Source organism: Phyllostomus discolor, chromosome 9 (genome assembly GCF_004126475.2).
Source record: "Phyllostomus discolor isolate MPI-MPIP mPhyDis1 chromosome 9, mPhyDis1.pri.v3, whole genome shotgun sequence".
NCBI classification, from domain to species: Eukaryota; Metazoa; Chordata; class Mammalia; order Chiroptera; family Phyllostomidae; genus Phyllostomus; species Phyllostomus discolor.
The window spans coordinates 94,741,050-94,765,973 of NC_040911.2; the positions used below are offsets into that span (position 1 = coordinate 94,741,050).

The window sequence follows — 24,924 nt, forward strand, 5'->3', positions numbered from 1 at the left end:
TCAGTCGTCGGTATTTTAGATATGGAGTCAGGCCAGCCTCCCCCTTTCTTCCTGGGAACACCGAGTTCCTGGGACTATCAGTGTGACTAGCTGGCACATATAGCCCACAGCGCTGGGGAAAGGTGTCTTATTGGATAGCTCCTGATCCTTAGCCCCTTGGGCTGCGCTGGGCCACTTGGTCAACCTGAGGGGCGAGTGGGCAAAGCTTGTCTCACATTCCAGGCTACCACAGGAGTGAATGGGGTCTTCTTGACAACTTTGAGACTTGTGGACTGTCCTCATTGTCTATTCATTTTCCACTTGATCTGCACACTGGCACACCCCTTTTGTCTCTGACAATGTGTTGTTTGTTTGTTTTTGATCTCTTGGTATCTCTTTGTTTCTCTGTGTCTATGCCTGGCTTTTTCTTTCTCGGTGCCTCTCCTGTAATCTCCATGTCTCTTTCTCCCTTTCCCACATTTTCCTCCTGTCCCCCTCTCTTTTCTCTTTAGGACACTGACACTCTTTGACTAAGACCAAAGAGTAAAGATGTTGCCCCAGTTGCCCCAGAGTAGCAAAGTTAATAGATAGAGTTTGTCAATGTTGTGTTGCTTGGAGAGCAAGAGAGAATGTCAGAGCTTTTAGAAAGCTTCTATCATCAGGTGCAAAAACTCCTTGTTGTCTGAGGAGGAACTGTGAAGCAAAGAGACTGGCCTGAGAGACTACAGTTCAATAAAGTCAGTAACACAGCAGAGTTGCTGGATTCTAATTAGAATACTGGACAGGCCATTCGAGAGAGTGCTGGCCTACTTGGCACCTTTCCTGCAGCCGCAGAATCCAAAAAAAAAAAATGAGCCAGTCAACCATTTTCTGTAGAGGGAGGGACACTCTTCCAAGAGTAAATGTCACATCTAAGGGTCCCATTCCCTTTCCAAATTAGCTATTGCCTTTCTGGGCCAAGCTTTGTTCTCCAACTTTCCTACCTGATGGACAGAAGCCATCCAAAGCCAACCTTATCATCAGTGAGTGACTACATGGTCACAGAATTTAGGATCACAGACAGAGCCCCTCAGCCTGTGGAGAGTGATGTCCTTGGCTAGGAATGTCTACGGTCAGGCGGCTGTATTCACTCAGGTAGTGAACCCCACAGGCATGCCCCTACCACCACCAGGACCAATGTGGTGCTTGGACCAGCCCTTGTGGCTCTTACTATGATGGCAGGACTCACCTCTACAAAACTGTCAGGAAACTTTGAAGATTTATTACTCACAGGTCCCAAAGGATACACAGTAGGCTTGAGGGCCACAAAGCAAGGTCAAGGGCAGAGAGAGGGGCAGGAAGTGAGGATGTGGGGCTCTGGCTTTATTAAAGTCCAAGTGTGGGGTATATAGGGTTTTACAGTTCACTCTTCATTACAGAATTGGAAGCATAAAAGTGGGAATTGGGGCATGGGAAGGGAGAAGCAGGGTCGCTCCAGGGGTCAGCTTTCTAGAGTACTCAGGGCTTCCTAACAAAGGGGACTTCATGCATGGGAGCAGTCTAGTCCTTTGTCTAGTTTTGCTCATGGCTGTGTCTTCGGCTGGAAATATGTTTATTAGAGGTGGATAAATACCTCTTTGAAATAAACTCCTTTGCCATCAAAAGCTTAGCCTCAGGTACTTACCGTACAATAAAAAAGCTTAATGCCAGATGCTTACACTACACAATCCCATCCCATCAACTTCACTGTCTCACCAGATCCCCCACAGACACTAAGGAATAGATTTTCTAATGAACGACCGAGACATCTTCAGCAGCCCTGTCCCTCTTATCTCTACTACCTGCCTTCTCCCACACTCCGCCCCGGAGGAGATGGAAGGCTGAGACACCCAGGTGCCAGGATTCTGAGGGCCCATCAGACCCCATTTCCCCCTCTTCCAGGTAAGGATCACGAAGGCCCCGCAAAGCGAAAGATGTCAGCTTAACGTCACCAGGCAAGTGAGTGTCAGAGACAAAGTTAAGAGGGAGCTCAGTGTCTAATTTCTTGCCATAGGGAATTTTCTGATATTAGTGTAAGTGTGATATTTTACTATGGAGTTGAGGGTAGAGAGGAACAGTGGGTCCAAAGAGAATGAAAGTCATGCCCTCAGTGAGGACAGGGGCTAAAGACCCACAGAGTCTACAAATGTCCAGCTGGTTCCCAAGGCTCCCAAGAAAGGTAAAATTTTCTCAAAAGTAAATGAAAACTCAGAATTTTTTTTTAAGCAGGGAAAAAAACACCTTTATTTCTATCAAATTAAAAAGTATGAATAATCCTTAAGATAATCAAAATAATAACACAATGAATAGTTAGAAGAGCATTTACAGATTAGGTTTAGATATTTTGAATTAAGTACATACACCCAAATCACCCAAATCACCCAAATCAAGAGGTCTGATGGGTTTCACACTGAAAAGACCCTGGCTCATCCTAAACACGTGACTTCTAGTCAAGTGGAGCTGTCATTTCACAGGACAGTAAACCAAAGAGACAAGTTGCCATTAGGTTAGAGAGCTATTTGAGCTCAAAAGAGATCACAGTGAAATGCCACTGGAATCCAACAATGTCCCCCAGAGGTCTGTTTATCTAAAAAATAACTGTATAAAAATCAGGAATACAGATTCTCATAAAACTAGAAAAGCCCTCTAATCCCTAGCACCTTGGGGCTGACATGAAGACTGACTTTTTCTTCCCTTTACTCTTCTCTGAATTAAGTACAAATCAGTTTGTTTTTATTCAGTCCATTTCTGACTTTACAGCCAACACTTTACAAATGAAGAAAAGAAAGATGGAATGGAATGGAGTCAGACACACACTAACGCCAGGGAGAATCTAGGTGCACCGCTCCTTTGGGAAGTGTTACAGGGGAACCTTCTCCTTCGAGCAGGAAGCTGTGCTTCCGGGAAGCGCCCAATTACCGCTGAGGAGGAGAGGAACACCTGTGCCACACAAGCGCCGTCTCCCTTTTGGACATGCCTTACCATCCCCTTCTCGCTCTCCTGCTCACCCACACAAACACACACATTTATTAGGATTAAACTGGGGAATTCCACCCTGGCTGGCGTAGCTCAGTGGCTTGAGTGCAGGCTGCACACCACAGTGTCACAGGTTCGATTCCCAGTCAGGGTACATGCCTGGCTTGCAGCCTATGACCCTCAGCAACTGCACATTGATGTTTCTCTCTCTCTCTCTCTCTCTCTCTCTCTCTCCCTCCCTTCCCTCTCTAAAAATAAGTAAATAAAATCTTAAAAAACAAAAAACTGGGGAATTCCCTGAAGCATACAGATAATGGCATTTATTTTCGCCACAACTGTGCAGTTTGTCAAAGGGAAGATAAGGTATGGCATTTATAAACAACTGTAATTAGAACACATCAGAACGGCTGTAGGAAGCGGATTTGTCTTTGTCGCTGGTGTATGGCTTCGTGGTTTCCCGACGTCTGGGTCTTGCACACGTCTCCTCTGGAAACCAGCCAGGATCAGCTAAATATGGAAATGGATAATAGCTTATGACCAGACCACGTTCTTGTATTAAAAGAAGTCTCCATTACTGGGTTCTTCTTTTGAAAAACCAAACAGACAGGGAAGTGACTAAAAATGGAGGGGAAGAGAAAGAAGACAATTCAGACTTGGACCGTGACTCTGATTTAGGAATTGTCTCTCTGGCGAAATTAACCGCAGCAAGGAAAGGTAGCCTCAGTTAAGTGAAAGTAATTAATGCAATTCATCAGCTAGACACGGATGCGTCCCGAGGTCCTGTAACCCAGCAGAGAACAAATGAGACATAGGGTCTCTGTAGACACAGTGTGGAATTACCATCACGAGGAGCCCCATGTCCCGTGTCAGCATCAGAGCCCCAAAACCAAAGATCCCAGGAGGGAGCAAATATGGTCCACTGCTTTAGCTATTAACGAGAATGGAGAGCTCCAACCAAATGAAAGGCACCAAAAAGTCCCTCAGTGTTGAAAAGGTCTTAAACACAGCAACATCTTTAAGCTCTGATTAAGTGAGAAGGCTGTCAGGATAATGGAAAGCAAAATGACTTCGGAGCTGGTTACAATCACAGACTGTGACGGCGGGTGGGAATCTCAGGGACCACCCAAACTACTATTTCCACATGACAGCGGAGGAATGGTGTTTGTGGCAGTAGAAGGAAACCCAAGAAAAGCTGTCCCTTGAATTTTACTTTGGTCAACATATTTTTTAAAAACTTTAATTTTGTAAAATCGTTGAAAGAGTTTGTTGAAGAAAACCAGAAATAGATTTTTTTTAGGTTACTGAACATAAAACAAGCATCGTCTTTCAAAGACCCTGGGAATGATGTTTGTCTTTTATTGGCCTCACCTAGCAAAGGTTCCTCGGTCACCAGGCAATGGCTGAAATGGCCAACACTGTTGAGACACACTGAGTGGCCCCGAGATGGGCTGTGGCTGTCTGTTTGGCTGGGAGGAAGGGGAGGAGGGAGGGGTAGAGCAGGGAATTGGGGACTGCACCATTTCCCACATCCTGCACATCTCCCCAGAGTCACTCCCAGGAACGGCAAAGGGCCCTCACTGGGAATAAGCACACTGCGCAAAGAAGAATATTTTTTAAGGCAACGGGAATAAATGTCATTGTCCTTCCCGGAGGAGAGGAACAATTATACGAGGTGACCACAAAGTCTGGAAACCAAGCAAATCCTTAATAAATGACTTACTGATATTACATGACAATGAATGACAAAGTAGTACTGTCTATAATTCTAGACTTTATGGCCACCTTATTGAATCTTTGGAATAGGAAAAAGATTTTGTTTTCTCGTAATTACAAAGCTGTCATGCTTAGTCTAGGCACAGCCAGGGTGACGTGTGTCCTCAACTCCATTCCCTTTACCAACTCTTTATTATATATACTCATATTCTCATATTTATTATATATACTCATATTCTCAGGTCCCTCACAGGAGAAAAAGCCTGTCAGTATCAACGTTTAGCAACATTTTCAAAATATGTTTTTTAATATCTTGAATAAAAAGGTATTATTTTAGTTCTGTAATCCCATGTGGTCTTATTGCATCTGTCCATAAGATAGGATCTTTTCACATTTATCTAAGTGCATCTTTCTTATTTTTCAAGGCCTTCCCAAAGACTCTGGGGACTTTATGTTTTCACAAAAAAAGACAGGCACAGAATTCATGCGTGAGAAGCAGATCAGCCGTTTAAGCACACCCTCTGCAGAGCTCACTCCCTGGTGTGGGAAATCACTCAACCCTGTCCTCTGGGGCTCAGCTCTTAGGAAGGAATTTTGGAGGGAAAAAGGCAACAACTTTCTGTGTTACTTAATAGCCTAGGAAGGGAGAAAACAGATGTAAAAAAAAAAAAAGACGGTGAAATAAAGATAGCAGAAGCTGTCCTTTCATTCCAGGGGGTCTGAGAAGAGGAAACTCTACAGAGCACGGACGGAGAAAAGAAGGTGTTGCTCCTCACAAAGAAACATGAACTGTGGGCACAGTCGCTCCAGGTCAGAGAAGTGGCCATGGAGAGCAACTGGCTGTAACCTCATTGTCCCCAGAGGGGCACACACCAGAGAACACAGGACGAAGCCCGGGCTCCAGCCCTCGGCATTCTCAGGCCCCCTGGCGCTACGGTTCAAAAGTCTTTAGGGGCTGGAGACACTCGGAGACCATCACCATCATGGTTACTATGGCAACAACATGACTGTCACATCAGCTGGAGCTTGGGTCACACACCATTTGAAATCCAGCCTAGTCCTTGAGGACCTGGTCCTTCTGTTCAAGAAGCTAGCTGAGAAGGCTTCTCAGCATAGTTCAGGAATTCCAGAGGGATAAAAGCAGTAACTATCTATTACTTAATAGCCTAGGAAGGGGGAAAACAGATGTACATAGCAGAAGCCAAAGCCTTTCATTCCAGAGTGTCTGAAGAGACTCTATGAGGCATGGATGCAGAAAAGAAGGTGTCACTCCTAAGAGAAAAGATGAACAGTGGACACATGGGATGAATGGGTCTGTTAATAGCAGCTGTCTGAATGGAAGGTAGATGAGTGGATGGGTAGGTAGGTTGGGGGACGGTGGGTATAGGAATGATGGAAAAGCATGGTGATGGCTATTAGAGAATGTGTATATATAAAAGATAAATAGGTAGATAGCAGGTATGTGAGAGAAACACTGGATTTAAAATGGGCAGCTGGATGGGCAGAAGGAAGATGAGTGGAAAGGGTAAATGGATGGGCGGGTGGGAAGGGAGATGAGTTAAAAGGCATGTCAGTCAATTAGAGGGCTAGATGAATGGATGAACAGGTGAGTACATGAACTGACCAGCTGGTGCATAGGTGGGGGGACGGAAACATGAATGTATGAATGAAAACATTAACCAAAGTTAAAGATAAGAAAGGAATTATATGGAGAATAACTATGCTACTCTAAAGCAATACATTTGAAAATAGAGAGAAAACAGATCCATTTTAGCAAACATAAAAGACCAAAATTTACAGAAGTGGAGATAGAAAGCCTGTACAGACAATAAGATGAAGTACAAAAATATTAGTAAAAATATACCATCATAGAAGGAATCTCAGATGCTTTTGGGGTTTTGTCTAAACTTGAAAGAACAGAGAATTGATACACTATTTAAAAAATGCAGATCATAGGAAGCATAGGTTAGTTTCCTATGCTAGTTTTTGGAGGTAGTATGATTCAAATAGCAAAACAAAAGTCATAGACCTATTTTTCTTTTGACTGTAAGTGTGAAAATTCTAAATAAACTATTTGCTAAAAGAACCAAGAGTGTATTGATATGAGTATAACCTCAGTATAATTAAGGAATTCTAGAAATGCAAGGATGGTTCAACATATATGTATATATTTAATATGTTATTATAACAACAAATTATAAGAGAAAAGTCATTATATAACTAGATGCCTAACAGGTGTTTGCCAAAATTCAGCAGTAATTTCCAATAGCAGCAGTAAATGGATAAAAAGGAACAATCCACATGTGATAAAACTTGTTTATCCCAAACCCAACAACAAATGCATTTTAAGATTTTATTTATTTATTTTTAGAGAGGGAAGGGAGGTTGAGAGAGAGAGAGAGAGAGAAACATCAGTGTGCGGTTGCTGGGGGCCTGCAACCCAGGCACGTGCACTGACTGACTGGGAATCGAACCTGCAATGCTTTGGTTTGAAGCCCGCACTCAATCCACTGAGCTACGCCAGCTAGGAACAAATGCATTTTATACAGCAGAAGACACTGCCTTTAAAATAAAGGAACTGTATAGGGATGGGCGCCACTGCCTTTATTTTCAGCATTATTTCAGAGGTTCTACATAATATAAGACCAGAAAACAAAGTAAGTTGTAAAGTTGGGAAAAAATGAGAGTCCAATTCATCGTCCTCAAATGATATAATCACACATACAATCAGAGTAACCCTCTTCAATACAGTTACACTTAATAAGACACTTTGGCAAGGTAGTTGGATACAAGACAAAATCTATGTCTTTTGATCACACTAGTCGCCATGAACGATCTCGAAGGAAATATTTTTGACTTGCCCTGGCCAGGTCACTTGTTTGGTTAGAGCATTGTCCCAATCTGCCAAAGTTGCAGGTTCGATCTCCAGTCAGAGCACATACAAGAATCAACCGATGAATCCATAAACAAGGACAACCACAAATTGATCTCTCTCTTTCTAAAACTCAATTAATTTTTTTAAGAGATCGTTTAAAGAAAACACGTGTTACTCACTGTCTAATCATTACAGGCTCCAGGCACCTGAGCCCGCAGAGCGAGCAGCACTTCTCTCCCAGGGGGCAGGCCTCGTCGTACAGGCACTGGGGTTTCTCGATCTTCGGACACGACAGGGGCTTTTCTGGGCAGGAACCTGATTTGACTTCATGGGATAAAACAAAACACTTGACCTTGAAATCCTTGATTCTAGTGGGAGACAAATTTGGGGTAATCTTGGGAAGCCTAAACAGGGTTTTGGTCTGATTAAGCCTCTTATCTTTTCCCCTTGAGTAAAAATAGAGTGAAGGGGGCAGAGTATCAACGTCTACAGCTAATCATTTGAGGAGCATCGAAAAGTCTTGCCATCTCTGACTTATAACATCTGATAGCATCCCTACCTGTCCCTACAGAAGGGATGGATTTGGGTTATCTCATCTCATCCCAGAGTGCCAGAGACAGGAGTATTAGAAATCACCCAGAACTTCCTTGTTTTATAAACTGTAGCAATTGAGAGCTATACATGGGGAATTAAGTTGCCTAAGGCCACACAGATAAAACAGTAGAGAAGTCGAAGTGACTGGAAAAGACTTGACCCCTTCCATCACACCACGCTGTCCCTCAAAACATTGACAATCCCAGGGACAAGACCATGCATCTGAGCACTGAGTGGCAGAGTGAGCACTAGCCACAGAGGCTGGAGAGTTCTCTTCTACCCCAACAGCATTTTGCTGCCAGTCTTTTCCCCAGCGCACCTTACAGGATGTCAATATGCTATGCATGCTCGGAAGTTCTGTGCAGACACAAGGGCTTATTAGGAATATACTCAATGGTTATGATTTTTTTTGTATAAATAAGTGCATACTGTCACCTGGCAGGCCACTGAAGAACGAGATGCAGAATAAATGGGATTGCATGGGGAAAATGGAGAGTGGCCCCGTGCACGAACGGCTTTGAAGAAGAACACGTGGTCTCCCAAGATAAGGAGGGTGACATGAGAGAATTGGTTGGACGTTAAAAGGACAAAAGTTCCCAAGAGACCTCTAAGATCACCCTAAGACACAGCATGGCACCCTTAGCCCAGTAGACTCTGGGAGATCTACCCCAGTCCTCACCTGTCCAGGCCCTGGCACAAGCAAAGCCACACATGGATTCACAACATTTATCCATTTGAGGGCAATCAGCGTCACTCCTACACCAGTCCGAACATTCCATACGCTCCTCGGAAGGGAAGAATGGGCACTCTCCTTTCTTGACTAAAACAAGAGCAGACATGAGCCCCTTTGAACCCTACCCCATCCCACTGCCCCTTCAAACAGCTTTCCCTTCTCTTCAAAATGAGTATCTCTTGCGACTTGGTTCATTCTGCCCACCTCCGGCAGGGTGGAGGAACGAAAGGCTCACATTTCATGGGATGTAGTAGAAAGAGAGTCAGGACCGGTGTTCGACACCCCAAGTTCAAGCCCCAGTCCTGCCAATAAACGAGTGGCTTCAGTTTCCTTCTCTATAAAATAGGAGTAATTGTGTGAAATCTACACAAATCGATGTAAGCCATGTTAGGGGATTTGGTTTTGCTTTGAACAGGGAGCGACAGACACTGACTCACATTTTGAAAGGATCGTTGTGAATATTGGGTTGGTCATACACTGTAAAAAGGGAAGGAGAGAAGCTGGAAGACCTATGAGGGACTGTTGCCATGCTCCGGGTGAGAAGATGGCATCTCACGTAAGGGTGGCAGCTGTGGAGCTGGGAAGAAGAGGTCAGATTCTGGATCTATTTTCCTAACCTAATGAGTGTTGATTGAGAAAGGGAGGTATCAACGGTGATTTGGGAGGCATTGTTGTTTTTCCAGCCAAGGTGGGTAGATCCATGGACACAGCAGGGTTGAGCTGGGAGAGCTAAGCTAAGCCATCCAGGTCTAGACAAGGTAAATGTGAGGCATTCGTGAGATCCAGATGAAGCTGTTGAGTAAGTGGTTGGAGCTTGGGAGGCGGATCTGGCTGGAGATACACATTTGTGGGTCACTAGCACATCGATGGAATTTAAGTTAATTCTTCAGGATTTTGCACGTCTCCTGTTGTCCTCATCTGATTGCAAATTTTACGAAGGCAGTAAGTGTTTCTTTTTACCTCCTCAGGTTAGACTCAGACTGTGGTGTGATTGGCTCTTAGAGCTATTGTCAAATTTTCTGTGGGCCCCAAATCTCTCTCTCTCACAGACCAGCTCAAGCCCACTCCCGTGGCCTCTTCTTCCTGCTGGCCCATGAGAGAGGGCCAAGGGCTCGTCCACTGACATGACCCCTTACAGCCTCCCACAGAGGGAACCCTGTGGTCTTAGCCTCATCAGGTCAGATCATAGGATTGCCCTGGCCACTCAGGCTCACAGTGAGCGTGGAATTACAGCTCCAGCCCTGCGTGGACCCACTGCGAATGCCTGGACAACTCACTTTACCACTTGGTCACCCTTTCCTCGTCTGTAAAATGGTGGCGATGGGACACCTCTCAGCCTGCCTCCCAGAATCTGAGGTCAAAATGCTAATGCTGTCTTTGTAAATCACACAACGCTACCCTTTGAAGATCAATGGTGAGCATCTCAATCGTTACCACTGACTGAGCCCACACTACTTGACAGCCACCATGTCTAATCTTTGTGTCCTTGATCACATATGATCCCGCCAACAACCGAATAAGGTGTTTGTTATCATTCCAGTATTAGAAGGATGAGGAATGAAACTCAAAGAGGCGAAGAAATTTTCAGTAAGTGAGGAAGTAGGATTTTAATGCAGGTCACTTGGCTTCTAAACTCTGTGGGATCCTGTCTGCCAGCGTCACTGGTGAGGGTCGTTATACAAAGGAATGCATCCACAACCCTCACCTTCACCCTACCCTTCTCTTCACCTACTCCATGCTCTACCCCTACAACGTGGGATTCCGGAGCTGACCTGCCTATACTTCGATCCTGAAGGAGTCCTCAGGTGGTACTCAACAGGTCAATGTGATGAGGAGACACCTGCTTCTAAGGGGTAGACCAGGCTCTCAGATCCCATTGGCCAAAGAGTAACACGTTATGTGCTCTATCTCATTTTTTAGCACAACTCCATTAGGTAAATACTCTTATTATCCCCATTTTATAAACAAGAAAACTGAAACTCAAAAAGGCAGGTTATTGACCCAAGACTGCCCAGCCAGTGAATGACAGAGCCAAGACTTGAACCAAGACAGTTTAACCTCAAAGCCTGGGCCTCTTATTCTATTTCTAGTTAGACTAGCCCTCAGGTTGCCAAGGATAAAAGCCTTACCAGTTGAAGAGCAAGCCTCCATGCAGTCTTTCCGGCTGAGGAAGTTGTTGGTATTCCCCTTGCAGCCTCCATAGTTAAACTCTTTGCATTCATTACGTTTTAAGACATAATACCAGCGCTTAGTAACACTTCTACAGTGTCCTGGGTCTACGGGCAGCATGCAGGGTTCTGATGGTAAGATGCAAAGAGGGAAGAGCATAAAAGGTAGCAAAAGAGGAAAGGCGTCAGGCCCTCAGCCTTTGTATAGTACATGGTGTTATGGTCCAAATCCTAGAAAGAGCCATGGTCGCTAAGTGTTCTAGTCCCAGCCCTACTATGTATACTCACTGGTGAAGAGCATCTCTGAGCACCATTTCAATCTTGCAAAGGATATCATGCCCCGTAAATAAGAAAACTTTGGAACTGATCTTTCTGCTGCTCTGAGTTTTGGGGCAGGAGGGGCAAGACTTGTTTAGCAACTATATCCAAAGTGCCTAAGACAGTGCCTAACACATAGGAGCGATAAAACATTGAGAAAGAAAAAAGGCAGCCCCTCATGACTAAACACTTTCCTGATGCTCAGAGCTAAGTCATGTTGTTCCCCTGTCGGACATAAACAATCTCACAGGACATTCACCTCACATGAGGTCACTCTGTGTCCACGATAATGTGACACCAAGAAAACAATCATTGTGAAATCCACAAAATATCAAACCCTGTGAGTGATTTTTGCTTCTCTACCAATTATAGCTCTGTCTTCACTCTAGCCTGCCCCCTCTACAGCTAAGATTCACTGAAATACTCATAGAATTACCCCCGCTTACTTAGACCCTCCTCAAAATGACTCAGTCAAAGCCTCAACCCTATGGTAGATTCAAACAGCTTCTCACTGAGATGCCCCAGCTTGTCTATGATGGTGAACCTTCACCCTCACTGCAATGAGGAATCAACCCACCGTGTTCGACTACATGTGCTCCGGTGCTCTTTGGTCAAAGGGCATTGACAATAGATATTTGCTGAATCAAGCTGTATAAAATGCACAGTTCCCTATTATTAGGAGCTTATTACTTTGAGTTACCAGAAAACGTCCTTGGAGGCCAAAGTGTCCAACAACAACCCCAGCCTCTAAGCCACCATTCAAACTATAGTCTCTTAACACACAGTAAGCATGTCCTTGAAGGCTGGGAGTCTAATTAGAGGAGGAGCAAAGCTCAGACCTTGGCCTCTTTATTCTGCCATCCCAGGGAATTGTTCAGCCAGGTCTGGACCAAGCAGGAAGTAGGGCACCTCCAAAGGCACCTCAGCCAGGAAGCCAATACCTTCGAAAAGATCTATGCACTTCTTCCCACAGGCAAAATAGCAGCACTTCCTTTGTCCCTCACAGTCGAGGTCGTTTTCGCACAAGTCCGGAGCTCTAGCCTCACACGTGACCCTGTCTTCGTGGCATATTCCTTGTTTCCCTGTAAGAAAGACATGTCTGAATTCACATCCCTTGAGAGCTTCAGCTCTTCTCCCATGGCAAAGGTGAAGAGTGAAACTCTCCCAGGCCTGCCCTCTGCCTTTAAGCTTCAGTTCTTGCTCTGCCTGCATTTAGGGACTGGAGCTGCTGCCCACCATGCGTAGCCCATTTAGGCAGATCTGAATAGGCAGAAAGGTGTGCCCAGGGAGAGCCAAAGGGGGAGCTTCTTGGATTCCAGGGCAGGGGATTAAATAGGGACCAAGATCCTCACCTTAAATCCAGGAGCTCCTATCTCCCCTCAAAACTTAATATGTTGCCCTGGCTGGCATAGCTCAGTGGATTGAGTGCGGGCTGCGAACCAAAGCATCACAGGTTCGATTCCCAGTCAGGGCACATGCCTGGGTTGCAGGCCACGGCCCCCAGCAACCGCACACTGATGTTTCTCTCTCTCTGTCTCTTTCTCCCTCCCTTCCCTGTCTAAAAAAGATAAATAAATAAAATCTTTAAAAATATATAAAAAGGATATCCTTGATAAAATAGTAAAACATAATTTTAAAAAACTTAATATTTTAATGCCTCGTTTCTGCCTCTTGTATGTTAGTTGACAGGGGAAATTAATTCGTGAGAAATAATAGAAATATTGTGGAAATCGGAGTCAGGAGACCGGATTTGGGCTTCTGACTCCCTGTGAGCTCAAGACCACCTGGGTTCTGCTACATCACTGCACAGGTACGTCTCAGGGGGAGCCACCCCTCGAATGGAAGAAGCACTGTAGGCGAGGCAGATCTGGCTAGGGAGCCTGACTCCGACACAGCCAGCTAAAAAACCTTGGGGAAAAAAAGGCCTCCTTTGTCTGCGTCATCATTGCTGCATCTGTAAAAGGAGAATCCAATCTCTACCTTATGGCTGCTTACAAGAATGAAACGGGCTGCCTATATTGCACTTTTCGCAGGACCTGGCACATGCTAAGAGCTTGGCAGATGGGGGTTTCTTTTTAGGGCTGCGTATGGCATCCTTACGTCAGTGCTTTCAGGAGGCTCAGTTCTACAGTGTCAGCCTTCCACATCCCCACCCTCTAGTGAATGCGTCAAGCACCTACTTAGATCCTGCTGTGCAGAGAGTTTGCAGAGGGAATTAAAGGCTCAAGTCAGTTGACCTGAAGACACAGAGATTATTTAAGTGAGCCTGATCCCATCTGTTGAGTCCTTAAAAAGAAGTTAATTTTTTTCCTAATTAATAGAGGAGAAGAGGCCAGAAAGATTCAAACTCTAAGAGGAACCTGTTATGCTATTAGTAGCTTTGACGGTGGAGGAGGCTGAATGCCCAGGAGTGAGGACGGCCTCTACAAGTTGACAGGCAGTAAGGTTTTTTTTTAAAGATTTAATTTATTTATTTTTAGAGAGGGAAGGGAGGGAGAAAGAGAGAGAGAGAGAGAAACATCAATGTGCGGTTGCTGGGGGCCGTGGCCTGCAACCCAGGCATGTGCCCTGACTGGGAATCGAACCTGCGATGCTTTGGTTCACAGCCCGCGCTCAATCCACTGAGCTATGCCAGCCAGAGCTGACAGGCAATAAGGAACCCTCAGTTCAACAATAGCAAGAAAAGGATCCTGCTAACAACTGGTGAGCTTGGAAGAGAACCCCGAGTCCCAGGCAAGAACTGCAGCCTTGGCTGACGTCTTGGTTCCAGCCTGGTCAGGACCTGAGTGTAGGATCCACACCCACCGCGCCAGACTCCTCACGGACAGGGAACTGGTTACGCGGCAGCAGAAAGCTGCTACAGGTGTGGCTCCGTGGCTCTAAACTGAACATCTCTCCAGTGGAACCTGACCAGAGATGCGGGACCCTTTCAAATATACTGAGTGCACGATTACAGAAGTTTAGATTTACAAACACTATAATAATCATTAGTATTAACCTCCTAATTTCATAGATTTTTTAAAATGAGGTCAGATAGGATATAATACAGTGACTTATGAGACAGTGTGGGGCTTCTAATCCACGGCTCATGCCAGAAACCCCGCATCTCCCCTGAGGTCTGGCCACTGAGACTTGTAGCACTTTGCGACTATATTTCTCACCCCTTAACCCAACCTTAATGCACCCTCCAAGGATAACCTGAAGCTAAGAAAAGCATATGGTTCCTAATCTGGGGGGTACATCAAAATAGCTGTGCTTCGTTTAGCAAATATAGACTGTGGACTAAACCAGAATCTCTGGCAGGGGTGTCCAACCTGCAGCCCCCGGGCCACATGTACCCCAGGATGGCTATGCATGCAGCCCAACACAAAATCGTAAATTTACTTAAAACATTATGAGATTTTTCGTGATTGCGTGTCACAATGTGTTTGATGTGTGGCCCAAGGCAACTCTTCTTCTTCCAGTGTGGCCCAGAGACACCGGCATTTTGGACACTCCTGCTAGAAAGCGAGGCCGGGGGAATCAGAGTCTTTCACATTCCTAGGTGATCCCGAAGCAGCCGGCTGGGCTCCGGGATGCGGGCTGCTACTTGGGAGCCATGTGCTGGGTCTGGGCCCAGGGAGAGTCCAGTAAGTCGCCTTGGAAGACCTCCAAAGGAGTAAAGAGGCACAGAAACCTTGCAATGATGAAGACAAACTTCCTGCCTCTCGCTAGTGCCGACTCCAGCCAGGTCTGCCTGCTTCCTGTGTTGGGGGAACCGTTTAAACCTTTGTTGGGGTTGCTTTCGGTCATGGTAGCTCCTTACCCCACTGTCAGCTTGAACTCTCACTGAGAATCCTCCTTGCGCCCTCCCCATCAGCCCTTCTCAGCCTTGTGCGTGCAGTGTCCTCTGTGAGACACACCCCGGGCCTCCTCCACAGTCACTGAGAACCGTCCCCAGGGTTCCGGTCCCAGCCCTCTCCTGTCACTACTCAACACACGCTTCCCAAGTGTCCACATCCATTCCTGTGACAATCTCCTAACTGAGATTGCCTGATCTCCCCCCACACCTGTCCTCTCTTCTAGGCTAAGGCATTCATATCCAACCCCCTGGGGAAAACGGCATTTGAGCATTTCATAAGCACCTCTGGTTGCAACATGTTTAAAATCATACGATGCCTAAATAGCTCCTTCTCTCTGTCCCCATCTTGACATCTGGCATCAGTACTTGGTTCTTTGCCCTTCCAGCATGTGGCCAAATATCAAATATTGATATCAAATATCAAATCCCCCTGGGATTTGCTCCTCCCTTTCCATCGGCCTAACGTCCTTCTCAGCCACGGACTTGGGTCAATGCAATCTCCTAACTCTTCAACCCCACCTCCTCTCCCCCTTTACTACGACTTCCTCAAGTCAGCGTCTGACCTCCCAGCATTCTCATCGACTCCTCCTGTCTAATGGCTGATTCGTTTTTAAAAATGTAACTTGGAAAAGACACCTACGGGGAAAAGCCAGGGGAATAATTTTCAGGGAGCAGGTGAGGGAAGGATTTGAAGGGCCCAGGGTGGGTGAGTAGGGCTAGTTCTCTGAGGCCACAGTGGAAGTGGCTTCATCTGACACCTCAAGGAAGGCCCTCCGCCCCCAGGAATGCCTGCTAAGGAGGAGCGGCTGCAGCTTTTCCGAACCCACTTCTGTTTTTTGTGCCTCTGTAATACCCCGCCCAGGTCTGCTGCAGCAAGAGGCAGAGAGACAGCAGGAGTGCTACTTTCCTCCTGGAGCAGGCGCAGCTGCAGCAAGGAAGGAACCTGCGTGGGAGGAGAAGAGGGGCAGGAGTTAGGCACAAGCCACAGGGAGACACAGCACACGCGGATGACCCTTAAAGACAATCCCCCAATTCCCTTAGTTCGCAGTAGAGATGTACAACGGGGAAGGGGCTTGTTTCTGGTCATATGACAAGTGGGGCAGGACCTTCAGTCCCAGCACCCTCCCATGGTCCCACACTCTTCCATGGTGCTGTATGTGATCTACCCAGACACTCGCCCATTGTCTCACTGTGGGTGAGAGGCCACAGAGGAATGATCACAGTGATTCATCGGGGACAGTGCAGGGCTGGTTTGCCCAGAGTCACGCCGGGGGCAATCCCGGGCACCTTTTTTTGTACTGTGGATGGCAGGAAGCTGGGATTTTCTGGAGAGCCTGGGCGTGTGGGCCTGGGTCTGTGTGCCCCAGGAGCAAAAAAAGATCGCAGATGGCCTTGAGTTAACAAAAGGACCGTTCTTATTCCTTCTGGTGTCATCCGGGTCTAGGAGCTTATGATGCGTCCAGACAGCCAAACACATACACCAACGACCTTTCCCCACTCACACACATCTCCATTTTCCGGGTCTCTTCCGGACCCTTGTGTCTGCAGCAATATAAAAGCATTTTCTAAAATATATATTATCAAGGGTCTATCAAAGTTAATACTACTCAAACTTTCCAACACTTAATGGAGTGTATCAGATTAAATGAGATGTTTAAATAAAACAATAATGGGTACAGTGAACAGCATTATTAATCATTTGGAAAATGCTAGCAAAGCCTTTTTGGTAAACTTTCCAGAAATTAAGAAAATCACCCATGATTTGTGATCAGTATTCTAACTACTAGGAAACAAATTCTTTTGTAAATATAAGGTTTCTAATCCTATTCCTTGATAAAAATGGAAAAAGGGTTCAATCAAGCTGTTGACTAATATTTAACTTTGATCATTAAAATAATTTTTGATTATTTGACTTTAATTATTTGATATTTGGCCACATACTGGAAGGTCAAAGAACCAAGAAACATACCAGTAACAAAACTTTCACTCCCGGACATTTACATATTCTTTGAGACATGCATGACCTATAGAACTTTATCAATCAAATTTTGTGTATTGATCAATAGTTTCAATGTATTTATTTATATAGTCATTATTATTATGTTATTTAAGTGACAACTTGAACAGAAAATAAATCCATAAGAAAAAAATGTTATTCCTAGAGTTCTACGGTCACGGTAGATGAAAACAAATTTTAACTTACATGCGTGTTCTCTTTGCATAGAAATGTGAAAGGTCATGAATGAAAAGACTGTTGAACATAAGCTTGTATTCCATTAGATTGAAAATCTGTGGGGCAAGGGGGCTAGGAATAGGAGTTCACGGGGAAGAAAAGGTGTTTTAAAATTTCCAGCCATTCAAGCGGTTTTCGTGTGTACATGTATCTTTTTCATCGGCACAGAGGTCTTTCATTTCATTACACCCATCGTGCCGCGATTTCACAGGGAACGGGTTCCAGCAACCCAGGCTCCTCCCCACCGGCCCTCCCACCGTGCGCGGCTCTTCGTGGAGCAGACTGGCGCTTCGGGGGCGCCCCCGGCACCCCTCTCTTGGGCTTCCTTCCTTTCCTGATCACTTTTCTTCACACGCCCCAGGAGGCTGTCTTGGCTCTTAGAGTGTTTAATGTGCTCAACACATCCACGAATTCTCTTGGAAAGAGTCTTGCCCTTCACATGTTTGTTGACAACAATGCCCACCGCATGCCGGGTGACATTGTAGATGTCTCCAGTTTGCCTATGGTAACATTTGCGGAACGTTCCTTTTTGAATAGTGCCCGTTCAATGTCTACAAAATCACCTTTCTCATGTATGTGCGTACACATGGCCAAAGGAACAACGCCACGTTTTCTGAAACACCTGGAGCACGTATTGCGGGTGCCCCTCTCCCTTCCCTTTGTGTCACTTTGGCGAATTACCGGAAGGTGGCAGCTCCAGCCAAAGGGAGAAGTGATATAGTTTTAAATGGACTGTGGGTACCAGCTTAGTATGGTGTTCTGACCTCAATTAATTTGTTTTTCAAAGTTATAAAGGAGTTTTTAAAATATTAATATTTACAGTGCATTAGCATAATGAATTGAAGATTCCTTTGATGATGTCGAGTACCGTTTGTACGTTTTGGTTGCTGAGTTATCATCCATTGTCTGGATGTAATGGACCTTGTTTATCCATTTACTAGTTAATGGACATTTGGGTTGTTTCTGGTTTTGGACAATTAGGAGTAGTGAAACCTGTATAAACATTTGCATACAGGTTTTTATATGAACATAAATTGTCATTTCTTTTGGGTAAATACCAGGCGGTGGGATTGCTGGGTTATATGATAAACGTGTGTAAGACACTGCCAAACTGCTTTGCAAAGTGGCCGTGTGTTTTTGCACCTCCACTAGCACTGTATAAGGGTTCCACCTGCTCCCTATACTTGCTAGCACTTAGTTTGTATATGATTTTATTTTAGTCATTCTATTAGATGTATAATCTGAAGGTATTTTAAGAGATTAAAGAAATTAGCTTAAATTTCTGGGATTCTAAGAATCTAAATCACTTAGAATGATGGTGTGACGGTGTTTCCTATTTTCCAGTTTTCCCTAGGACACTATTTTAAACCCCGGGGCGGGGGGTGGTCCTTGGTTCTTGAGCCTGATTGGTCAGGAGTTTCTCCAGAACCCCGTCATGGAACCTACCTCCTTCTCCACAAGTCAGAGGCCACTCGCTGCAGTAAATCGAGGAGCATTTTGCAATGGAAAGACCTACAGATGTCCAAGAGCTGGGGAAAGAGTGTGAATTTCCAGGTTACAACCTTTGAACAGTACAGGGAAGACCCCATCATGACCTCCTACTGCCCCCTCGCTGGGACCACACCCTGCCTCAGCGTCCTGGGCTGTTTCTAAGCACAAAAGCTCCTCGTTCGCATCTCCCTCATCCCCATGGCGTGGTGTGTGCTGTCTCATGGCTCCTCAACCACGAATGTGCCTTCAGCCTTGGTCGCAGGGCAGGAGACCCTGAGGAGGATAATTAGCTCTGTAGGCGTCTTTAATACACCTTGCCTTAAGCTCAAGCAGGGTACGTAGATGATTCCTCCAAACACATGACCTTCTAAATAACTCCTACTCCACGATCTGCATTCTGATATTGAGGAAAGGCAGTCTCTAAGTGTGGAGTGCAGAGCACGGTGTATATTCACAGTGTGTTGTTTAAATGTCTTCCATCTCTCTAATATTTTTTTTTCTCTTTGACGGATCAATAATTGAGAAAAGTGTGTTTAGGGCTCTTCACACAGCCATGGGTTTCTCAGCGTATGCCTTTAATTCCATTAATGTTTGTTTAATATAACCTGATTCTATTGATTTGGGTAAATAGGAATGAATTCCTGAATGATTTTTATCATTATATGGTGACCAAACACAACAATCACAGAGACAGCTAGCAACAAAGAAAAGAGGAGGCATTCTCTTACAGGAGACACTACTCTGTAAGTTTGATACAAGCACAGAACCAAGCCTTCTTCTCTAGGAAGGAGGGAAGGAGGTCTGGTCTCCAGCTTTATAGTGTGCTCCCTGCAGAGTTGGTCTCTAGCTGGCTTTATTTTATATTCAATACTCCTGACCAGTGAAGGTTTCTCTCAGTCAAAGCTAGTTCACAAAGGCTGCTGCTTCAAATGTGCAGACAAGGAAGCAAATGTGCAGGGACTTGAAGAATCAACTAAATGTGACACACTCAAAGGAAGAAAATAAATCTTCAGTAACAAACCCTAAAGAAATGGAGATCCGTGAATTGCCCAACAAAAAAATTCAAAATAATTGTTTTTAAAGCTCAAAGACAACACAGATTGACCACCAAATGAAATTTTTTATAAAAGATAGATGAACAGAATGATAATATCAACAAAGAAATAGAAATGATAAAAAAGAAACCAAATAAAAATACTGTAGGTGAAGAATACAATAAATGAACAGAAAAACTCACTAGAGAATTCGAAAACAGGCTTGGTCAAGCAGAAGAAAAAAATAGTGGACTTGAAGAGAGGTCACTTTAAATTATCTGATTAAAACTGCATTCAACAGCACATTTAAAGGATCACATAACATGACCAAGTAGAATTTACCCCTAGGATGTAAAGATGGCTCAACATCTACAAATCAAGCAATATTATAGACCACATTAACCGAATAAAGGATAAAAGTCAGGCGCCCTGGCTGGTGTAGCTCAGTGGATTGAGCGCGGGCTGCAAACCAAAGTGTCGCAGGTTCGATTCCCAGTCAGGGCGCATGCCTGGGTTGCAGGCCATGGCCCCCAGCAACCACACATTGATGTTTCTCTCTCTCTCTCTCTCTCTCTCTCTCTCTCTCTCGCTCTCGCTCTCTATCTCCCTCCCTTCTCTCTCTAAAAATAAATGAATAAAATCTTTTTAAAAAATCACATGACCATCTCAATAGATGCAGAAAAAGCTTGTACAGAATTCATAATCTTTTCATAATAAAATTCTCAACAATAAAGGTCATATATGACAAGCCCACAGCTAATATAATACATAGTTAATATCATACTGAAGCTTTTCCTCTAAGATTGGGAACAAAACAAGAACGCCCACTCTTGCCACTTCTTTTCAACACACTACTGGAAGTCTTAGCCAGAAAATTACACAAGAAAAAGAAATGAAATGCATCCAAATTGGAAAGGAAGAAGTTAAATTGTATTTACTGATGACCTAAATTGTGTTTGCTGATATATTTTAATATATATATTTTTAAAACCATAAAGAAAAACTGGTAGAACAAAGAAAAAATTCAGTGAAGTTACAAAATACAACATTAAAAAATATAAAATCAGTTCTGTTTCTATATACTAACAAAAGAAATTAAGAAAACAAAATGATTTATAATAGCATCAAAATCAATAAAATACTTAGGAATAAATTTAGCCAAGGAGATGAAAGGTTTGTTGTACAGTGGAAACTGTAAAACAGCAATGACAGCCCTGGCTGGCGTAGCTCAGTGGATTGAGCGCGGGCTGGGAACCAAAGTGTCCCAGGTTCGATTCCCAGCCAGGGTACATTCCTGGGTTGCAGGCCATAACCCCCAGCAACCACACATTGGTGTTTCTCTCTCTCTCTTTCCCTCTGTCTGTCTGTCTGTCTGTCTGTCTCTCTCTCTCTCTCTCCCCCTCCCCCCCCCTCCCTTCCCTCTCTAAAAGTAAATAAATAAAATCTTTAAAAAAAAAAAAACAGCAATGAAAGAAAGTAGAATGATACCTCATCTTCATAGATTGGAAGATTTAATATTACTTAAAGGTCCATGCTGCCCAAAGTGACCTACAGAATCAATACATTCCCTATCAAAATTCCAAAGACATTTCTTTCAGAAATAGAAAAAAAAATCATAAAATTCTTGTGGATTCACACACACACACACACACAAAACAAAACAATCTTCAGAAAAAAAATAGCAAAGCCAGATGCATCACACTTCCTGATTTCAAAATATATCAGAAAGCTACAGTAACTAAAACAGTGTGGTATTGTTATAAAAACAAACATGCAGACCAATGGAACACAGTAGAGAGCCCAGAAAGAAATCCACACGTTTACAGTGAACTGATCTTTGACGAGGGTGCCAAAACACACAAGGTGGAATGTATAATCACTTCAGTAAATGGCACTGAGAAAACTAAATATCTATGTTTAGAAGAATAAAATTGGGCCCTTATCTCACAGCATATGCAAAAATTAACTCAAAATCCACTAAAGCCTTCAACGTAATACCCAAAACTATAAAACTACTGGAAGAAAATACAGGGGAAAATGCTTCTTGGCACTGGTCTGGGCAATGATTTTTTTGGATATGACCCCAAAAGTACAAGCAACAAAAGCAAAAATAGACAAATGGGATTGCAAACTATGAAGCTTCCACACAGCAAAGGAAACAATCAACGGGGTGAAAAGAAAACCTACAGAGTGGGATAAAATGTTTGCAACCACATAGGAGTTATACCCAAATTATATAAGGTGTTACTATCCAAAATATGTAGGAAACTCAAGTAACTCAATACCAAGAAAGCATATAACCCAGTGAATAAATGGGCAAAGCACTTGAATAAATATTTCTCAAAAGAAGACACACGAATGACCAACGGCTACATGAAAAGGTGCTCAATAACACTAATCGCAGAGAAGTGTAAAGCAAAACCACAGTGAGATACCACCTCACACCTGTTAGAATGGCTGTTACCAAAGATAAGCAATAACAAGGGTTGGTAAGGACGTGGAGAAAAGGGAGCTCTTGGACACTATTGGGTGGGAATGTGAACTGGTTACAGCCATGACGGGAAACAGTCTGAAGGTTCCTCAAAAACTAAAAATAGAGGAACCATTTGATCCGGTGATTCCTCTTCAAAAGAAATGAAATAAGTATCTTGAGAGGGGTCTGCACCCCCATTCATTATAGCAATATTCACAATAGCCGATATATGGAAAAACCCGAGTGCCCCTCAATGAATGAATAGCCAAAGAAAATGTGACATATGTAAATATGATTCAGCCTTAAAAAATCCAGTTATTTGTGACAACACAGATGAACCCGGAGGCTATTATGCTAAGTGAAACAAGCCAGACGCAGACAGGCAAAACCTGCACAATCTCACCTACAGGTGGAATCTTTTTTTTTTTAAGAATTTTTTTAAAAGATTCTATCCATTTATTTTTAGAGAGGGAAGGGAGGGAGAAAGAGAGAGAGAGAGAGAGATGAGTGTGTGGTTGCTGGGGGCCATGGCCTGCAACCCAGGCATGTGCCCTGACTGGGAATCGAACCTGTGATGCTTTGGTTCACAGCCTGTGCTCGATCCACTGAGCTACACCAGCCAGGGCCACAGGTGGAATCTTAAAAGAGCTGAGAGTGGAGTGGTGGCTGCCAGAGACTGGGGCAGGGAGAGATGCGGAGATGCGGGTCAAAGGGCACAGGCCTTCAGGTATGAGACGAATAGTTTCTGGGGATCTAACATACAGCAGGGCGACTGCAGTTAGCAGTACTGACTTACGCACTTGAGAGTAAACCTTGTGCTCTCAACACTGAAACCGAAGTGACTGTGCGAGGTGATGGATATGCTGCTTAGCTTGATGGTGATAATCATTTCACAATAAACGCCTACATCAGACCATGATGATGCACACCTTAAATATATATGATTTTAATTTGTCAGCCAGGCCTCATTAAAGCTGGAAACAAATTGTTTAATTTTTTTTCAAGTTTTGCTGGGTGTTCAGAGCTAGATTAACAGTTATTTTCTGCCAGCACTTTGAAAACATATTTCCACTGTCTTCAAGCTTTGGTTGCTGCCTTCAGTCAAATGATTTCTTTCCGTGTCTTCGTTTTTCACTTCGGTTACATTGTTCATTTCTAGGTGTTCTATCTGGCACTTTTCCAACATTTTCCCAACGTGACTAAGGGTAAAAGAGTTCCCTTTAACCCTTAGTCATGATGTTACTGCCATCTCTTAATTCTCTTCCTTTTATTCCCTAAGCATTTTTACTTTACATTCTGCATGCAATAATTCCAATATCTGAAGTCTTTGGGGGATCTCGGCTGTTTCTCTTGGCGTTTCTTCATCTTTTCTTGTTTTCTGAAACTGTGAGTGATTTTTTTCTTTCTTGTGAGCTCTTATATTTAACAGAAGCTTATCTTTAATGGCCCTTAATCTGTGGAGTTTCTTGAAATCCCATGTTTAAGGCCGGATTTTCAAAATCACCCTGATTTCCATATCACCCGAATAGCTCAGACCGTTCTGAATTAAATCCCTGGCTGTGGGCTTCTCAGACCCACACTCGTGCTCACTCCGGCTCCCCTGCCATGCAAGAAACCCGGCTTGCAGTTACGGATTCCTGAAGAGGTTTTTTCCCCCCTACTGAGTGGACAAATAAAATGTGGAATATTTATATACAATAGAACATTATTCAGCCTTTAAGAGGAAGGAAATTCTCTACAGCATGCACAGAATCCTTGAGGGCACTATGCTAAGTAAAATAAACCAGTCACAAAAAGGAATCTGTGATTCCGGTTTTTATAATATTCCACTTATATGCGATTCTGAGAGGAGTCAAATTTATAGGGACAGAAAGTACAACGGCGGTTGCCAGGGGCTGAGGAGGGGTCGGGGAGCTGCCATCTAACAGGCACAGAGTGTCCGTTTTGCTAGAGGAGAAGCGTTAGGTTGGTTAACTTTATGTTATGTTCATTTTACCGCAATTTAAAAAATAATAATAACAACAATAAAAGCAAAGGGAATTCTGGTTTCTGCTCGGAGATGTAGAGAGCTGAATAAACCTCCCCAACTTACGTGGACAAAAAGCTAGACAATGCTCTTGAACTCACCAGAGTGCTGAGCGCACGGGGCAGCCAAGCCGTCCAGGGCCCGGGGAGAGCCAGGCACCTGCAGGGAGAGGAGCGTGGGCGCGGAAGACCTGCGGGGCGCGCGGCCAGGTGCCGGTAAGAAGGGATCTGCGAGGGCGGTTGGCAGATTGCTGGAGACTGAGCGTGCATGGGCAGAAGGAAACCGAGCCCTGGGGGCTGCAAACACAGACAGAGTCCTTACCCTTTTGTAGACCTTTCCTCCGGGTTAGGAACCCCATCGGGCACGTAGAGAAAAGGTATTTAGAGACCTGAAAAAGTCTCTCTCTGGTGCAAGACTGGACATGGGAGAGTAGGGAGCAGTGGCTCTGGAAG

The 24,924-nt window shown here is 44.3% G+C and overlaps 1 protein-coding gene across 1 annotated transcript; it reads right to left on the reverse strand.

Annotated features, from left to right (window-relative positions):
- Positions 1-7,736: 7,736 nt before the first annotated feature.
- On the reverse strand, positions 7,737-24,830 carry WFDC8 (WAP four-disulfide core domain 8). The gene is made up of 6 exons (XM_036009462.1): positions 24,794-24,830; positions 24,574-24,699; positions 12,316-12,456; positions 10,890-11,185; positions 8,835-9,009; positions 7,737-7,885 (listed from the first exon to the last, which is right to left on the reverse strand). The coding sequence occupies exons 1-6, from the start codon at positions 24,828-24,830 to the stop codon at positions 7,737-7,739; spliced, it is 924 nt and encodes a 307-aa protein (XP_035865355.1).
- Between the last annotated feature and the right edge of the window lie 94 nt (positions 24,831-24,924).